This window comes from Cygnus atratus, chromosome 6, assembly GCF_013377495.2.
Source record: "Cygnus atratus isolate AKBS03 ecotype Queensland, Australia chromosome 6, CAtr_DNAZoo_HiC_assembly, whole genome shotgun sequence".
NCBI lineage: Eukaryota > Metazoa > Chordata > Aves > Anseriformes > Anatidae > Cygnus > Cygnus atratus.
Genome location: NC_066367.1, coordinates 32673342 through 32690991, shown reverse-complemented (window position 1 = coordinate 32690991; position 17650 = coordinate 32673342). Strand labels below are relative to the sequence as shown.

The 17650-nt window shown below is 37.9% G+C and overlaps 1 protein-coding gene across 1 annotated transcript in view; it reads left to right on the top strand.

The window, feature by feature from the left end:
- The window catches only part of NCKAP5 (NCK associated protein 5), a 366387-nt gene that overhangs the window by 280172 nt on the left and 68565 nt on the right, over positions 1–17650 (top strand). Inside the window, exon 10 of the mRNA XM_035556100.2 lies at positions 1932–2051. Within this exon, the coding sequence (XP_035411993.1) occupies positions 1932–2051 (120 nt within the window). The remainder of the gene's footprint in view (positions 1–1931; positions 2052–17650) is intronic.

Sequence of the window (17650 nt, the reverse complement as noted above, 5' to 3'; positions counted from 1 at the left end):
GTAGTGTTGAAATGTTAAACAATGTTGTAACAACTTAGGCTTTGTTTTAAATTCTCTGATTATTTGTGAAAGGCAGATAATGATGAGTCTTGATGCTTGCAATTTCCTATTAGTGATTGCTTTGTGTGAGACCAGAGATAAAATAGGTCTCACTGTCAGAAATCAAAGCTTTAGATTTTTTATATAACATCGAATTCAAGATTTTGGGGGGTTATGTTAAAAGGCTCTAACAATTTTACTTACAGCCTGATGGCCACTTAAAACAAATATTAAGCTGAGAAAATATCAAGAGAAAATAACTGCACTCATCCGGTAGCATCATAAAATCCGATGCATACTATATGCATAAAAAGATGTTTACAATTTTCTGAAAGTCTCAAGATGAGCTTACTTTATTGTGTGTTCACCTCTTATAACCTCAGTTCTGGCTGCAGTGGAGACGAGCTACTGTAGGCAAGAATTTAGGCTACATCTGACTGCAGTTTCCTCCTCTGTGTTGTTTTCTCATGAGGGTAGGTCATTATGTTGATAATGGTATTGACAGGACAGCATATGGGGATCCAGAGGCCTGTTTCTCCACCTTCATATGGTGGGAAGTAAATACAGTTAGGCAATACCACAGGGCAGCAACTGTCCTAAATTCAAAAGTGTAAGGCAAGGCGTTTGGGGGGGGTTCATTTTTTATTATTTTTTTTTAATAAAACTAGACGTGGCTGCAGCTTATTACTTTTATATGTGATCTTTGTTAGCAAACAGCTCTTCCTAATTTAAGAAGCTCCCATACCTCAAAGTAGACAGCTGCAGAAATTATGGGGGAAGGTGGAATGTCGGATTCAGCTTTCTTTCCAAAATCAAAATCCTCTTTCTGATAGAATCCTTTATTCCTCCACGTGGCCAGGAAAAGCAGGTCTTGTATTGACATTAGAAATTAGATAGATAGATAGATAGATAGATAGATAATATGCTGTATAGGGAAGCCACTAATGGCTTGTTCGTGATGAACCTGCCATAGCCTTGGCTAAAAGACCTGCATCTTTCAGTTGTGGCAGTTACATCCTGTGCCTTACGATGCAGAGGTTTCACACTCTGCCTCTGCTTCTAATGGTCTTTATGCATTACCTCTGGTCTAATGGCCTATCTGAAGGCTTTTTGGTACCTCATATTGGAAATGGCAGGCAGGATCGTGTTCACAAGTGTGTCTGGTGAATCAACATCTAACTAAGGCCTGGCCTCCTCTACAGTGACTAGTTACAGTGGGAAAGATACAGACCATCCACAACATGCAGCCAGCATTGCTGACTTGGTTATTCCAGAAAAAGCAGGGAGGGGAAACAACTTCAGAAGAGTACCTTGAAGGCACAGTGCCTCTTTGAACTTCTTTCTGGTATGGTGTGGCTGAAGCTTTTTCCTTAGCGTATGCTTATTACAATATTCATATCTTAATTGCTGTTTTGTGCTTTGAGTAGGGTGCAAAATGAAACACGTTGCTAGCAGTCACTTTTTATACTAACAGAAAACTCCAAAAGGATGTAGCATGTAACTACTATTTTTCATTACAAGATTTCTTTGATGTTATCATGTGATGATCGAACAACCAGAGAAAATGAAGTACCAAATTTTTCTGATCTGTACTATTTTAAAAGCTGTATATGTTGTTCATATATATACAAGTTGATGCTCCATGCCTGTCAGTGTTCAAGAGGCATTTTGATAATGCCCTCAATAACATGCTTTAAGTTTTTGTTATCAGTTATTCAGTGCCTGAAGTGGTCAGGCAGTTGGATTTGATGATCTTTGTAGATCCCTTGTCCCCAGTAGGACTACACTATTCTAAATTCTAAATTCCTTCTTAGTATCTGACATTACATGGAGCTTTTAAAATTGCTTCTGTTACCTGCTTTCTAATCTTTCTGTCTTCCCATGTGCTGCAGGATCTGAGGGAAGAATGTATAAAACTGAAAACGAGAGTTTTTGATTTGGAACAACAGAATCGAACGCTAAGTGTGCTTTTCCAGCAGAGAGTCAAACCAGCTTCTGACCTCCTCCTTCAGGTAGGAAATGGCCTTTGCAGAAGGAAAGCTATGAGCTTTTTATTTCTCACAATTATAAAATTCTCTTCTTCTCTTCTTCTCTTTTTCTTAAGGTTATGTCAATAAGCAGGAAATGACAGTTGGTAGATTTAATATATTAGAAGAATGTCAGTTATCTATAATCTAATACCATTGAAACTGAAAGTGTACACCAATGAGTTATGATTATATATTATGTGCAAATGTGGAAAAAGGAGTATACCTGTGGAGCGACTTACTTTTTCAGTGCTTCTTCACTATGATAAATGGAATTATATGGGTTCATTATCCCTCTGCAGGAGAGAAACTCAGATTCCTTAACATTCTGCTTGATGGTGAACAGTGTAATTTCCTGCAAGAAGACAGCCCATTTATTTAACTTCTGCCATATGTGTTACGAGGACTTAAGTACATCTTCACAAGCTCACAGAGATTTTTTTTTTTAACCTTTCATGGAAGGATATAGCTGAGGAACCAATTGACCCATCTCCCACTCCTTGGCCATTCTGGAATAATAAGAGATGTTTCAGTATCCCTTTCGATTTGGCAAAGTCCATTATTATGAATTAATCAATCTTTTTGACATCCTTTTGTAGAAGTAGAATTGCTTTGCAGAACTTCCAACAAATCTGACCATGAGCTAGAAGAAAAGTAAATGAAGACTAACTAGATTTTGCAAGTTTCAAACAATGGGGCAAAGTCTGGCTTTGGCAATACATGTTACTTATTATTAGAGAAAAAAAAAATCATAAATTTGAGGGGAGAAATGTGGGCAACTCACCTAGTTAAATGATATTAAATGTGTGTCTTATTAAAATCCTCTGATGCTATGCATGCATATCTTGAAGTAAATTTTAGCCTTTGCACTGTTGCTCAACACCTGACAGCTGCTAACTCTCATCACTTTGGGTTCTTTATTGAGGAGACATTGGTCTGCTCACCAACTGGTGCTTAAGGGCAAGGAATCCCCACCGTGAGAGCAAATAGCTGTGAAACTCTAAAGCGCGGGCAGAGTGGTGTTAGGTCACCATCACAGGGATCTGGGTTCTTGCATTGTCCTCAGATTCCTCATTTTGTGGTGATTTGGGTATTGCTAGGTCAGGACCTTCGTTCTTTTGTTTTCTTCTCTCCTGCCCCCTGCTTTCCTGACTGTTTGTTCATCCTTTGTAGACTCCTGGTTGTTGTGTAGGACTGATACCTCTGTATTTATTCAGTCTTTAATGCATCCACTGCAGCATGCACGTTTATTGCTCACTTCTGGTTTTGACAGTCCCATCACTTGCTCCTTCTTCCCGTTTTCTTCTTTCTTTCTGTTTCCAAAGTACCTAACTCTAGTCAATGTTACTGGGTTAACCCAATAACCCAATTGGGTTAACCCAATGTATCGGGTTAAATTGCACAGAAGTCACACATTGCACATTCCTTACTACCTAGTTATGCGGCAATAATAAGGCCAGGTTATTTTGGGAGTGTTACAGAAGTGTAAGATAACTTCTGAAAAGCAAGTGGGATCGATGGTTTTACTTCAGTTCCTTGAAACTGGATCGTGTCACTGCTGCAAAAGAAGTTGAAAGGGATGAACCTGCACCAAGTAGAAGAAAGGACTAAATGATGTAGTAGGTTTTAGAGAGGGATTCAAACTGTTTTACATTCTTGTCCCTGCACACTTTGGCAGGCAGATAATGTGTGTAGATTCCCCCCACGCCCCTCACCCCTGCCCTCTTTTCACTGCTTTGTCTTTTTTGCCAAAGAAGAAAGAGAATTAAGATCATTCTTAAGGTCCATGTTGCACAGATGACAGCAAAATGTGTTGTTATGCCCCCATATTTGCTATCAACAGATTTTAACCCCCTCTGGGGAAAAAAAAAAAAAAAAAAAGCAGCGAACAAGTTGCAGTGTACAGGAGAAAATGAAGAACTTCTGTTAAACCACTTCATATGTCATTTTTACAGGAAAAAACAAACAAAAAAAAAACACCAAAAAAAAACAAAACACCAGTCAATTAGTGAGTTTCCAGAAATCTATTTATTCTCTAATTTTACTCTAGACTTGAATTAGTGGTGTGTCATCTGTGATCTTGTAGACTGAGATGTAAAATCTAAAGAAGACTGGACTGAAATTAAGCAAATATCATTGTGTGCCTGCAAAAAAAAAAAAAGGAGGAAAAGTTTGGATTATGTCTTTTTGGAAATGCATAAACCGCAGGTTTAGAGCAAGAACTAAATATTTGTTTAAATCTCTCACTCTACAGCAGAGTACTAAGTATGTGCTTAAGGACATTACTGTTAATTCATAGACCTGATCAAAGTGAATAGACAAATACTGTTGGGGGGTGGTGGTGGTGTTACTTTTAACTTTCCTGTACTGTCTGATACAATGAAGTTTAATCTTATTTACATATTGATCTCATCCTACGAGTATTTATACTCACTACAATCACAAATTTTCAATAATGCTGCAGAGCCAGGTCTAAGCTAAAAATAAGTAATATTAGTTACTTTGTCTGCATATCATCTGTGATTTAGTTGTATATTACCATCAATTCGTCCTGTGATTGGCGCTAGGAAACTCTTGTACAAAAGACTAAGCTTATTTTTAAATCATAAACATTCTGAGTATATCAGATTTCAACAGAAATATAGATTTCTTAAATAAAGTAAAATAGATTTCACCATTACCCTAAGTTTCTTTGTTATTTCATTTTAAGCAAATAATGCACAATTTGTCTTCTTAGAAATCAGTTTTTTCACTTTTTTTCCCAATAAACAAATTGATTTAAATGTTTTGAACTTGACTGCAGAATAGTAGCCTGTGTACAGTACTGATTGCACTGTGTTGTTTTTCCTCGTGCTTCTCACACAGATCAAAGGAAAAACTGATTGCTTCCAATTTAAAAACAAAATCATGTAGTGAAGGTTTTCATGACTGCTTCAGGAATCCTTCACTGTAAAACTATTATTGAAAGTATTACACTCTCATGCATTTACAAGAAAAGTAAGTACTCATGAAATTGAAGGGCCTAATAATATTTTAAAAGAAATACATGTGTTTTCTTGAGGTATGTGATTAAGTAGATTGCCATATAACTTCTTTGCTGCTAGAAATTCTGGTGTACTTACTGCTTGTAGTGACTGTGATACAGAGGACATTTCATTCCTGTCATGAAAAGATTAAATAACACAGGCTCTGATGCAAAATCTAAGGAGGAGAAAGAGATAACTCAAGCTTTTTTTTTTTTTTTCATCACTTCTTTTGTGGATGATTTTAAGAGCTACCCTGTCTTTCTAGGGACATTCTTTCTAACTGAATGGTGTGATTTACAAAGCCAGTATTAGGGTTATTAGGGTAGGTAAATAAGGAGGAATCTGATCACCTGTGGGTTTTTTGTTTTTATTTTTGTTTTATGTTATTCAACAAATCTCTCTGAAATGGCTTTCTGAAAATTTAGAAGCCTTGGAAAAGTGCCTCTGTCTCAGCACCATCTGAAGAAGAGGAATAGCTTTAGTTAGAAACTATCACAGAGGAGTAGCTTCTGCCAAGAGAGCCTTCATTTTCCTCAGTTGATATGGTTGCTAAAAGGAGGTGAAATTCTGCCTGTCATGGCAAAAAACGTTTGGGAAAGAAAAACAGGAACTCCATTTTGGTGAGCTGCCTTGTATTTCATCTGGCAGTGGGAGAAATAGGTGGGAATGACAGACTAAGATTTAAAATCAGGTAGAGTGGAACTGGTTGGAAGTGAAAAGGCAAATTTGTGCAGGTGATGCACAGAAGATTGATGAAGGATTGAGGTATATCTAAATAGAGGGTGAGGGTAAGAAAAAGGGTAATGGTAGGAAAAAGAAGCAGCCTTAGGTGAAGCGTACCACTTCTGATTTGCCCATGATCATTTATAGCATATATGAAATAGGTTTAAATGTAAATGTTAGTATCACTGTATTTCTGTCTTTGCCTTTTTTTTTTTTAATACATGGTGCAGTGTTTTGTTCAGAGAAACTTAAAACTATTAAAATAACTAAATTACAGACTTTTTCACTTTTTAGCTGTGGCTTCTCATACAGTTGTTTGACTTTATTGGGTATAGACTGCTCGCTCTTGAGACAGATCTTTCACAGGCCTTTTTTTTCTAGTTAGCCCTCCTTTTCTACTCATACCTGACAAAATAATGATTGCTATCAAACCTGATTCTAATATTGCATGTTTTTCCTTTGCAACAAGGATGACATTTATAGAGTTTTTGAGAGGCAAAAGGGGTCACGGTTTGCCTTCTGATAGATACTGCAGTCATTTATATAATGTATCTCTGTTTACATTAAAAGGAAAATGTTTGTTAGCTGAACTCTTCTTGTGGATAAAATTCTTGTTTTCACTTTTCACCCAGGAGGTTGCTGTTTATAAAGCAGGCAGGGAACTTACAGTGAAAGGTGTTAAAAAGTGCAGAGTAGCAACATTTATTGAATTGATTTACTTGATTAAATAAGTAATAAAATTTTCATAGTTGGGAAAGCATAAAATGATATTACTAATCACAAGATTTACAGTATCTCTGATCCCAAACTGTATTTTCATTGTCTTTTTATTCCCATAATAAAAATGCTACTTTACCAACTCCAGAACAAGGTAGGGAAAACTCCTGAAGCATCCATTTTCTCATTGCATTTCTCTGGCTAGATTAGTTTCATTTATTACTCACGGACCATCCACATTGTTTAATTTCATGTCTAGGATTTTGTTCAGAGTGCTCCAGCACAGTCTGCTGAATCCTTAGATTCAAATAATAACTACTTTGTTGTAACTGCATTGACATTAGCTCTTGTAATAACCTGACAACTACGAGACATATGAGATAGACTGTAACTGTACACACTTAGATGGAAACAGTTGTGCAACTTAGCAGGAAGGGGTAAATTACACTGACGACATTATTATATATGAGAAGGAAAAAGGGCAATTAATTGCCCTAACACCTGACAAAAGGAGATGGAGTATCTGGCCTCGGAGCCTGACCTCTGGTTCAGACGTCGTTAGACATGATGATGTCTGAATGCGGAAGGTTAAAATTGAAGTTGCATCACCTTCCAGCAATTAGATATATGAAATGGTTAAGTATTTCAGAAAGAAAGTATCGGAGGGTTTGAAATTGAAGCTAAAGATCATCACACATTGTTAGAAAACAGTTTGTCAGCAGTCCAAATCTATTTAAATAACTGGATCGTTACACGCTGAGCAGCAGCATAATTCCCGTCTGACAGAAGCCAGCCACTCGTCCTGCCTGCTGCCTCTGGGCTCTTCAGAGAGCATGCAGACTTGAGACCGAGATCAGCATCCTTTTCTTTTTTGGCTGATATATTTCAGGTTTTGATTAAATTTACAATGTTTTTGTTATGTTAGGTGTATTTAATCAAAAATCATTCATTCTGGTTTCCTTGCTAACTGGAAAAATCTTTCTCATTGAAATTCTGATAGCAGAAATTAGCATGTATTTGTTCTAATGCTATCACAGTGTACGATACGCACAGTACAAGCCATGTGTTACATACGGAAGTGTAATTTTGTGTCATCAGGTCATTTCTTAAAGCTTCCTGATTTTGAATTGCACAGTGGAATAAAATAGTAGCCACTGCAGGCCCTTCTTAAATACCGTGTGGATAAACAACAGGTGTGCTAGATAGTTGTTGTTTCATCATGGTGCATATTTCACACTCCATAACTCCCAAATGAATTACCAAAAGAATGCATAAAATTAAATGATTCGGAGATTTTGAGGCCTTCTTCTTGTGGCAAAGTGGAAATCTATTGAAATTCTAAGGCAGTATAAAGCATAACCATTATTATTACAGACGTGTCATGGTTCTCCTATTGCTGTAGTGGAGCTGTAGTTTGTTTTCCTAAAAGACTTTGAAACTTAAATGAAGGACAGCTACTCAAAAGTATGCATATATGAAATAAATAACAATAAGTAAATGATTAATTTCATTTGTAATTTTACTGCACTTAATATGTGTGGAATTTCATTTAAAGTGTACTTCAGTCATAACTGTGTTTCTGTTACTGTTTAAGCATAGTGGCAGAGTTTAAGGACATGAATCGATCTGGAACTATGTCTCCTTTACTTAAAAAGTGGTGTGCCAGTAAGTGCTCTACTTGGTAACATTTAAGCATTTCAGATTATATCAGGTCAGTGTAATTTGCTAGTCATTTTATATTACACATTCAATCAGATGAATCCAACATCATGCTAAGTGGTTTTCAGCACATAAAATTACTCAATAAGTATTTTCTGTTGCCATCTGTTATGAAAAGAAATCATTTCCCTGGCATGTTCTCTGTATGTTTTGTGTACTTTTATGTATACTGTGCATGGAAGAAAGGGTTGGTAATTAAAATGAAATGTTATTCATAATGAATCATAAAACACCTACTGAATCAACCCCATCTTTTAGTATTGAATTTTACTAATGCTCTCCTTTGTTTCCCAAATGACCTATCTTCTTTAATGATGGTTTGGATACTGGTAAGATTCAGATCCTCATCCAGAGGCTGTGACACTATTGACTACGTCTCTGTTGACTTCGCTGAGAATGTGAAATACTGTATTGCAAGATAAAATCAGCACATAGATGCTTAGTGAAACTGAAGAGTCCATTAGTGCCTTAACTCTTGTATTACCATCTGGGTATCTCTTGATAAGGGCAAGCTAAAAGGAAAAGTTACCTTTGTCATTAAATCTTTAATAATGTGATATTGACAAACTTGAGTCTTACTGTATTTTTAGCATTTTTAGATTGCATTCCTGCTCATTTCTGCCTGGATGTGAGCAAGCCCTGTTTCATTAGTCACTAACAGATGTCTGGATGCAGGGAGGAGCAGTGATTTGTCTGTGTCCTGTATGCATTACAAGGGCATCTTGAACATTATGAATTAAACTCCATCTGACTGGGTTAAAAGTATGAAAACCAGAGTGTCAAAGTAATGACATCTGGAATTAATACCAGTGCTTTAAAAACTCAAACAGATACCACTTTTCAGTTCCTTCTTCTGGTATACACCTTCTGAGATGAATTACTTCATTTTGTAGTGTTTTGATTCTAAATTTATATAGTCAGTCATATTTTAAAAGCAGAAATACTTCATCTAATGTTTTTAAGTTTCCTTTTACTTACTCTTAGTCCCTCCCCCCTTTTTTTTTCTCTAAATAAGCATTGCATCCTCTTCCTGTTCTGTAGATACGTATATGTCTAGGTAAAGTTATTATGGATTATAGACAGTGTGAGTGTGAACATGAATCAGATATTAGCATTGTATTTTAGAGGTTTGCTTAAATTCATTCCATTAAATGGTCCTTAGGAGGTTCTTGACAATAATTAGACATATGGGTACTCAGCTCTGCTACCGGTAAATACCAGTTCATGGGGGAATAACAAATGGAATTAACCTTTAATGTAGGTCTTTAGGTCCTTTGCGTAGACAGGCCCAGACTTTCAAGTGTTCAGGCATTTCGCTGAGCTTTTTTAAAAATCTGGCTACTTATCTGGTGCTGAACCGGGGCTGATCCTTTTTGAAATTCCTATATAATACCTCCTAAGCCCTGCTTTTATCTACGGGGAAATAATGATCAATTCACAAGGTCACAGATTCCTAATCAAAAGGTGGCACCGCTTCTTCCGAACACATACAGCTGCCGAAGGGGTCTGCAGCTCTCAGCTTTCCCATGGTAGAGGTAAAGTTCATGGCTGCTTCAAGCCCGGGGAAGGCTGCCTCCGGGGACATTCTGGCAGCACGGTGGGACAGGGACTCTCTTTAATGTCATCATGTGCCAGGGCTTGGCACTTGCAGGGCTGGTCCAGGTCCTGCACAACACTTAAAGGGCACTGTACTCGCAAGAGCACAGTTTGGCTCAGGAGCAATGGCTGATGGCTTTTACTTTCCATTTCCATAAGTACCTTGTATCCAGGCATCCAAGAAAACCACTGTAAAAAGGCTCTCCTTATTTGAAATTATTCTGTCAGAGCCGAAAACAATGCATTAGTGTTGGAGAGAAAATATGTATGTAAAAGCCTCAAACTAACAATAACATTATTTCCTTAAATCCTCCTACTACTTTTACACTCTTTTCAGTCCAGCTGACATTTCAACAGTTTCACCAAAAAAAAAAAAAAGAAGGGGTGGAGGGATGGAGAAACCTTTCAAATGCATAATTTTGAAGCAAGGAAAATGCGACTTGTTCAACATTAACCTTGACAAATTCGTGCTCCTGTCATTTAAATGAATGAACCTTTCCAATGTCTAGCTTGCTGGACCTTGAGAAACAGCAGTGAGGAAGGACTGTAAAAATGATGCTCATCTCTCTTAAATTATTTTTTCTGAGTAAATGAATCATTTCAGTGCAAACCAAATAAGGATGAATCTGCTCACTTGAATCACCTGTTCACAGCCAATGAACTTCCATGTGAAGCAGCGTTCACCCTCCTCTGTTGCCATGTATTGATCTAAAACATCTTCCCCGAGCCTTCTCTCTCCTTTTCCTCCTACAGGCAAAAGGTTAGAGTTAGATAATAGTATTAATTTTCCAGACATCTGCACATGTTTTAATAGCCTTTAGAAGGTTTGAAATGGTTTCTGTTTGACCACCACAGGGCTAAAATGCCATTAAGACTTAGATTGTAGCAATACATAACAATCATAGCCCCGTAGTTCAACCTGGCAATAAAAAAGCTAATTTATTTTATTGTAGATTTAAATTAATGTGATGAACTCCTCTCTCAACAGGGGCTGTAACACCACTCTTACAAAAATACCATTGCCCTCCATATTTTCAAAACCAGATAAAAACCTCTGCAACAAACCTCGAGCATATTTTTGTTCTGTGTGCTTTTGAGTGCTCATACATGTGTTTGTGTTCACATAATGCCATTCCTGAAACCATGTTGTTTCTTCTATCATATCTACATTCTTACACTCATTTTTGTCTAACATCTCTTTGCTCTTAGAGTCAACAGAAAGAAGGTGATTAATAAATCCAGGGCAGTGTCCAGTGTTAACCTTTTTTATTTTATTTTTTTACCACCCTGAGAACTGGTATTTTCTCGTGGGGAAAATTTTTACTAGTTAGGTAAATTGAGTTTAAAATAGCTTTTAAAAATAGTCATATGCTGTTAATAAGGATAATTTTGAAAATCTGTGAAAACAATTCTTAGAGCTCAGACAGTTTTCATTTCCAACTATATGCCAGAGGAAAGCTTCAGCGTATCCTATTATAAAGTGATAAAGCAGCATTTGATAGCAGCAGCTTCTGTGATAAAATGATCATGGCAGCACTGAGAACGAATCTAATAAGGGAATTGATCTGTAGATTCCAATTCTGTAAGAGCCAACATCGATCAACATAAATGTCAATAACAAGATCGTATTGAGGTCTGCCTAATTCCTTTAGATGATTTTGGGGCATAGTCAGAAAGTGAATGTGAAAACGAGTTTTAAACTGTAAGAATCACAAATTCAAAGACCAAAATTATTTTGTGCTACCAGGAATATCTCCGGCTGTCATAGTATCAGTGATCAGTATCAATTTAGCAGCATGTTGAAATTAGTGAGTAATTTAATCAGATTATTATTGATAACGCAATTGCAATTGTCTAAGTGACACTAAACCATCAACAACTTCCATCTGTATTTTCATGTTAAAACGTTTCTTAAATACAGTGAAATAATAACACTCCACCTTTTCACTGTTAAAGCATAGATAGCATGTGAAAGGCATGCCATAAAAGATTAATGGCATTGTTCTTCCTTGTCACAGAAGTTTAGTATAAAGCTGTTTTCTAGACTGATTTTGACCACGCTGAGATGTGAAGGAAAACTGGTGTTGTTTGTGAGCAATGCAGGAAGGGAAGGCGTCAGAACGTGCAGATTTCTGCCTCCACGCTCGGATGTTCCTATAATTCATAGCACCAGCATGAGGCTGGCATCCATTTAGCAAAGTGGAATTAACATATGGATTGCTATCAGATCAATAGAAAGGTATTTACAAAAAAGCATGTACTGCTCTGTACCAAATTAATGGGAAAAAGTAAAAATATAAACTTAATAAAAGGCCTGACTCTTCTACAATGCTATACTTGCAAAACTGCTGTTTTACCATACTCCAAGGAGTCTTCCATGAGAAAGCTTGTTGAAAACATTTATTTCATTAATTGTTTACATTTTGAGTAGCTGATTACTAGGTCATTGATGTAAACTGTTGACTTTACAGTAATTACAAACCACAGGGAACTTTATACGTACATTTTCCTAAGAAATTAAATTAGCTCCTTTTATTATTACTGCAATATTTACAGGCTCCTACTGTAGTGCTATTAAAAACACATTGGAGTCTCAGAGCTTGAGAACACTGATAGAGTTATAAAAACAAAACTAGGATCAGGGAGGATTACTTTGTGTCTTTCAATGTAACTTTTATTTAAAACAGTTTATGAAAATTAATGAAACTAAGGCATTTGGAAGAGGAGTAATTTTAGGCTTACAATAATATTGCCAACTCTGTGAAGAATTCAGAGAGATTATGTTATTTATGTTTATGCATCAAATGTCTGCTTAATACCTCCCAATTTATACCCTAGGATATAAGTTTTCAACCTTCTGAGTTCCTTACTTTGGAATCTAATTGACTGTTTTTTTCTCTCTCTGAATGGTTTGATAGTAACAGAGAGCAGCAAGCCTGGAAAACCTCAAGTAGATGCAAGTGAAGCCTTTGTTTTGTTTTTTTTGTGTGTGTGCTGGATTTGCCTTGTTAACAGGATTTTCCGATGTAGTTTTAGCACCCTAATCTTCTATACAAATGTTTGTAATATCGTACCCATGTACTTTGTCTTGGACATTGTCAGTTAAGTTTCAGTGAACTTGCCTGGAGGATTTGCCAGCAAAACTGACAAACTGCTGTTATACTGGGTATGAATTTAAAGTCTAGCATCTGCTGTATCCCCAGACATCAAGTTTTTTAGCAACGTCCACCTAGTAGTGGGGGAGACAACAAAAACAAATCGATTAATAGAAAATTCAAATCTGCTTGACTTGAAATTTCTGGAATAACAGGAGGCTGCCTTTTTTGTACCAAGAAATGCTTTTGCTTACTGAAATGTGTTTTATAGTTGATCCTTTAATATTCATATTTTCTATAACTCTTTCCCCTGTTAACGCTGGGCAATACTGTAAGTTTGTGATTGTTTCCTGTATTTTACACAGCCAATAAATAAGGCCAATAAATACCAGTCTCTCGCTGCTTGCTCCTAGCACTGTGAGAGTTATCCTGGGGTTCACTCGCTGTGGATTAACCCCCTCCTCCTACCAAAAATAAATCCAACCAGCTGTAGTGGCAGGTCTCCCACGGTACAAGAGCTGAGAACCCTAGCAGCATCATACAGGGCAATGAATTTCAGATAATCTGTCAGACAGACATTGAAACAGAACAGAGTACTAAGTATGAAAGCCAGCGTATTTGCTGGTGCTAATTACCACGGGGTGTAAGACTTCTGAGTTGCTTTGTCTATTCCAGACAGAGCTGTATAATGTTTCATGTTGTGTGCTTTTGCCAAATATCAAGTACCTTTGCTGAGTGCCTGATCTATTAGAAACGGAGCCTGTAACAACAAGGAAAAAGTAAAAAGAGTTTTGTCTGATGCGTTAGCTTTACGATGAGAAGTTGTGTGTGCCTGCCGGTGCAGAGGCAAACTTGTGTATTGACAGCTTCTTGATGTCTAAGAAGTGATGAGCGTAGAATAATTTGGGGCAGGGAGGAGCATTTGGAACAGACTGAGGCTGTTAGTTTCCCACTCCACGTTTAGCCCCAGTCCTGTACAAGGTTTGGCTGGAGAAGGGAGCTCCCTGACAAGTTGGCTGCACGGTGCGTGTTCTCCCAGCTGTCTCCTGTGACTAGCTCCCATTGCCCATACTGCAGAGCTATATTCACTTTCTCCAGGGGATGCTTTGCAGCAGCACAACAGGCCAGAGCAGAGCTATGGCGAACCTCTCGTTGCTCCTGTGCTTCACCCATACCTTGCCCTTTTCTTTTTCCTGGGTGCCTGTTGGTGCAGTATTTTGTTGCTTAAGGAAATGCACAGGTACAGATTGGTTGGTCACTTTTGCTATAGGTACAAGTGAAAATACGAGTCTAAGTATTTGTGTCAAAATACTCTCACGTAGTCCTATAAAACTTTCTAGCACTTGTTAAAAATATAGAAAAGCATACCCTTATATGGTTTGTATTGCATTGCACTATTCTGTGCAACTTATAAGGCTGTGTTTTATTTTCAGAACGAGTGGAAAAATCCGTTTTATTAACTGCCGATTTCTGTGAAGAAATACAAGAACACAATTGTGAATAGGGGACCTTATTTGATGTAAAGGCACTCCTGAAAAGTGGTAAAAGAGGACATAAATGCTTCTTAAAGACACACTGAATTCTTCAGCTGAAGCACCATAATGCTGGACTTCATTTTAGTCTAAAATATTTATCAGAGAGAAACAGTCAGAGGTAATGTCATGCTGTTAGGGTAAATGATTGCAAAGCAGATTATTAGGGAATTAGAAGGAAAAAAGAATGGATATTTCCACAGTGAAATGTCCTTGAAATTAACCTAAAGGATACAGGTATAAAAAGGAGTATGAGGTGGTATAAATGATGCACAAGAACTCTGCTAGGAAGCTGCCTGTCTTCATGTTCAATAGACAGCTGGAAGGATGAAGGCAAGTTCTTAACCAAGCTGATTTACTCATGTAAAGTGCTCAGTATGCCAACTGCTATTGCCATTATAAACTGTGAAATGTTCTGTTTATAGTAAGTGAGCAGTAGGAAAGTAAGACATAATTCTGAATTTTCTATTAAATATATAACTTCTGAGAGTTGAAATATTTATCATTTTATTTTCATTGCATCAGTTACATACGATGAAACATCAGGCATTGCTGCATGCACACAGTGTAGGATTTCAAGTGTATTTCCCACGTTAGTGATTATTAGAATTAAATACAATGGAAGCACCTTTATATTACATTCACTTTTGCTTCAGTTGGCTGTTTTCTGTTGACAACAACTTGTTCTGCTCACTTTAAAAAGCAGATTTACCATATGCCAGAAGCACATGTATCGCAGTCTCTGATTTGTCTAAAGGCAAAATCTATTTCTGCTTTCAGAAGTTGAACTTCATTTTATTATTTTGCCATACACTTAACATTCTTCTTTATTTCAGAGTATCTAGTGTATGAGAAGTTCACACTTCATGCTTTGAATAGTGTGTGTTCTTAATCTAGCTAACCTCTGATGGAATAGGTGAAAGTTATTCTCTCTCCATCTGAATCCCCCTGCAATGCGTCTAGGGACGAAAATGCACTTAGGGACTGAAAAAATCGGCATTCAGTTTCAAGACAGATGTTATTTCTGCATAAACTGGTATTAAGTGAATTGCATACCTAATCATATATATATATTTGGTCTGCTATCTTCCAGGGTGCAATGGAGATTCAGTATGGAGTGCTATTTCTGTAAGACCTTTGAAACTAAATCTCATCCTAGGTGGGATTAATTCATAACTGGACTCTGCTTTGGATGGATATAGCAGTTAAAGATGAGCAAGGGATCAGGAGTGACAAAGTCACCTAGCAAGAGTTCTTGAGCCTCTGTCACAGCTGTATCAGCATTCTTCTCGTGTTGTACGTTTTTGCATGTTTTTGGTAGAGTTACTAAGGCTTGCTTATTCAGTACAGCTGGGGTAGAACCACGTGTGTTGCTGCCTGTGGATTTGAGAGGAATCTTTGTGCAGAGAAGTATTAAAAATGGGGTGGTGTGAAGGCTGCAGAACGGTATTCCCTGCCAGTCCTGTTGCAGCAGCTGCTCTATATGGGAGAGAAGTCCAGAGTTTGCCTTTTCAGGGTTGTGATGCCCCGGATAGCAGCAGAAGTGAGGGGATGCACCAAACAAACATTTGCAGCTCTGGCTTGGAGCACCGGGATGAAAATGTCTCTCTCAGAACCTCGAGAATTTCTTTCTTGTGAATGATGGGCTTTGGCTCATGTGAGAAAAACAAAGCCAATTGATTTAATAGCAATTAACTCATCCGATATTGGAGAGTCATACACAGTTTGGCATAATTCATTGAAAATTGTTCTGGCAATGCTGCAGGCCATTAGACATTTTAAAAAGGAGATGGGAACTGATAGATATTCTGTACAGATCCAGTCACGAGGCACTGTGGAGTCTCCCTGTAATACTGCCTCATGCCAGGAGGCCAGAGCCTTCTTTTATCTTCCTAGAAAGCCTTAATAAGGATGTCGCTGTGGGGAGGGGGGCTGGCCTTCTGTCTGATGGATTGGTTATCTGCCTGCCAGATAATTGTATTTCCTATTGCACTTGATATAATAGGTTTCCACCTAAATTATCAATTACTTTGTTTTTATTTTTTATGTGGGTTACGGGAGTTATTCTTGACTTTGAGCCATATTGCTCCACCTTGGCTGAAAATACAGGCAAGCCGGGAGAGGGCCCATGGCAATAAAGCCTGGGAAACACCACGATCTTGCAGTCGAAGGTGGAGCTTTTCTGCCACTGCTCACAGGCAGCCACAGAGATGCCCTTTCTGCTCTGCCTGGCCTGTGACTCCCCACCAGCCCCAGAGACGTGGCTGCAGCCCAGCCACAATGCTGGGAACATTTTTGTCTGCACCTGCCCCAGCACTGCTCAGCACAGGGTAATTTCTGAGCAAATGGGTCCAGCCCATGCCGTGTTCACGCCCATAAAGGTTTTCAGTTCTGCAGTCCAGTGCTCCTGATGCTTTCCTGTTTTCAGAGGGGCCGAGATGTCCCATGCACAAATACTGCCCAGTTTCCCCTTATCCCCGTAGGCCACCAACTACCTTAATGCACTCCAAATGGGGCAGATGAAGTGAATTTATAGTTATAACTCTTTGGTTTGTATTTAAATATCCGTTTAAACTGATGTGGTCTTTTCTGTGAAAGGCACTCTGTGCTGTGGTCAGCCTTTCGTTGCACTGCACTGCGATAGCATCAACAGTGATTTTCCCATTGTGCGGTTTTCAAGGCAGCAGTGACTCCTTGATCTGGGTATGTGACCATCCGAAAATAACCACAAAGGACACGATACATTTTGCTTGTCTGAGAAGAAATCAGCATCAAGTTACATAGCACAATCTGCTACTTGATTTTAAATGGATCATTAATGAGATTTTTTTAACAATAGAATTTTTCCTATTTTTGATTTGGAAAATGGAGAAGGAAGAAAAACAAATAATTGAAAGAAAAACAATTTTCTTATCATTTTTCTTCTGTAATTGGATGACTTGCTTCAGTGCTGTGCGACTGTATTTAATTAATGATCTCAAACTTTGCTCTGCTGTTTGTTAATGCTAGTCATTGTGCTGGCCGTGTGTCTGTTGGTGTCTTTGCATATGCATGGGGGGGGGGGATATTTCCAACGTGACGGTCTTTCATTTGATGCAGAAATATAATCACATTGCACATCTTGAAAGCATTTTCCTCCATTTCAGTCTGCTGGTTCACCTTTGTTATTATGGAGT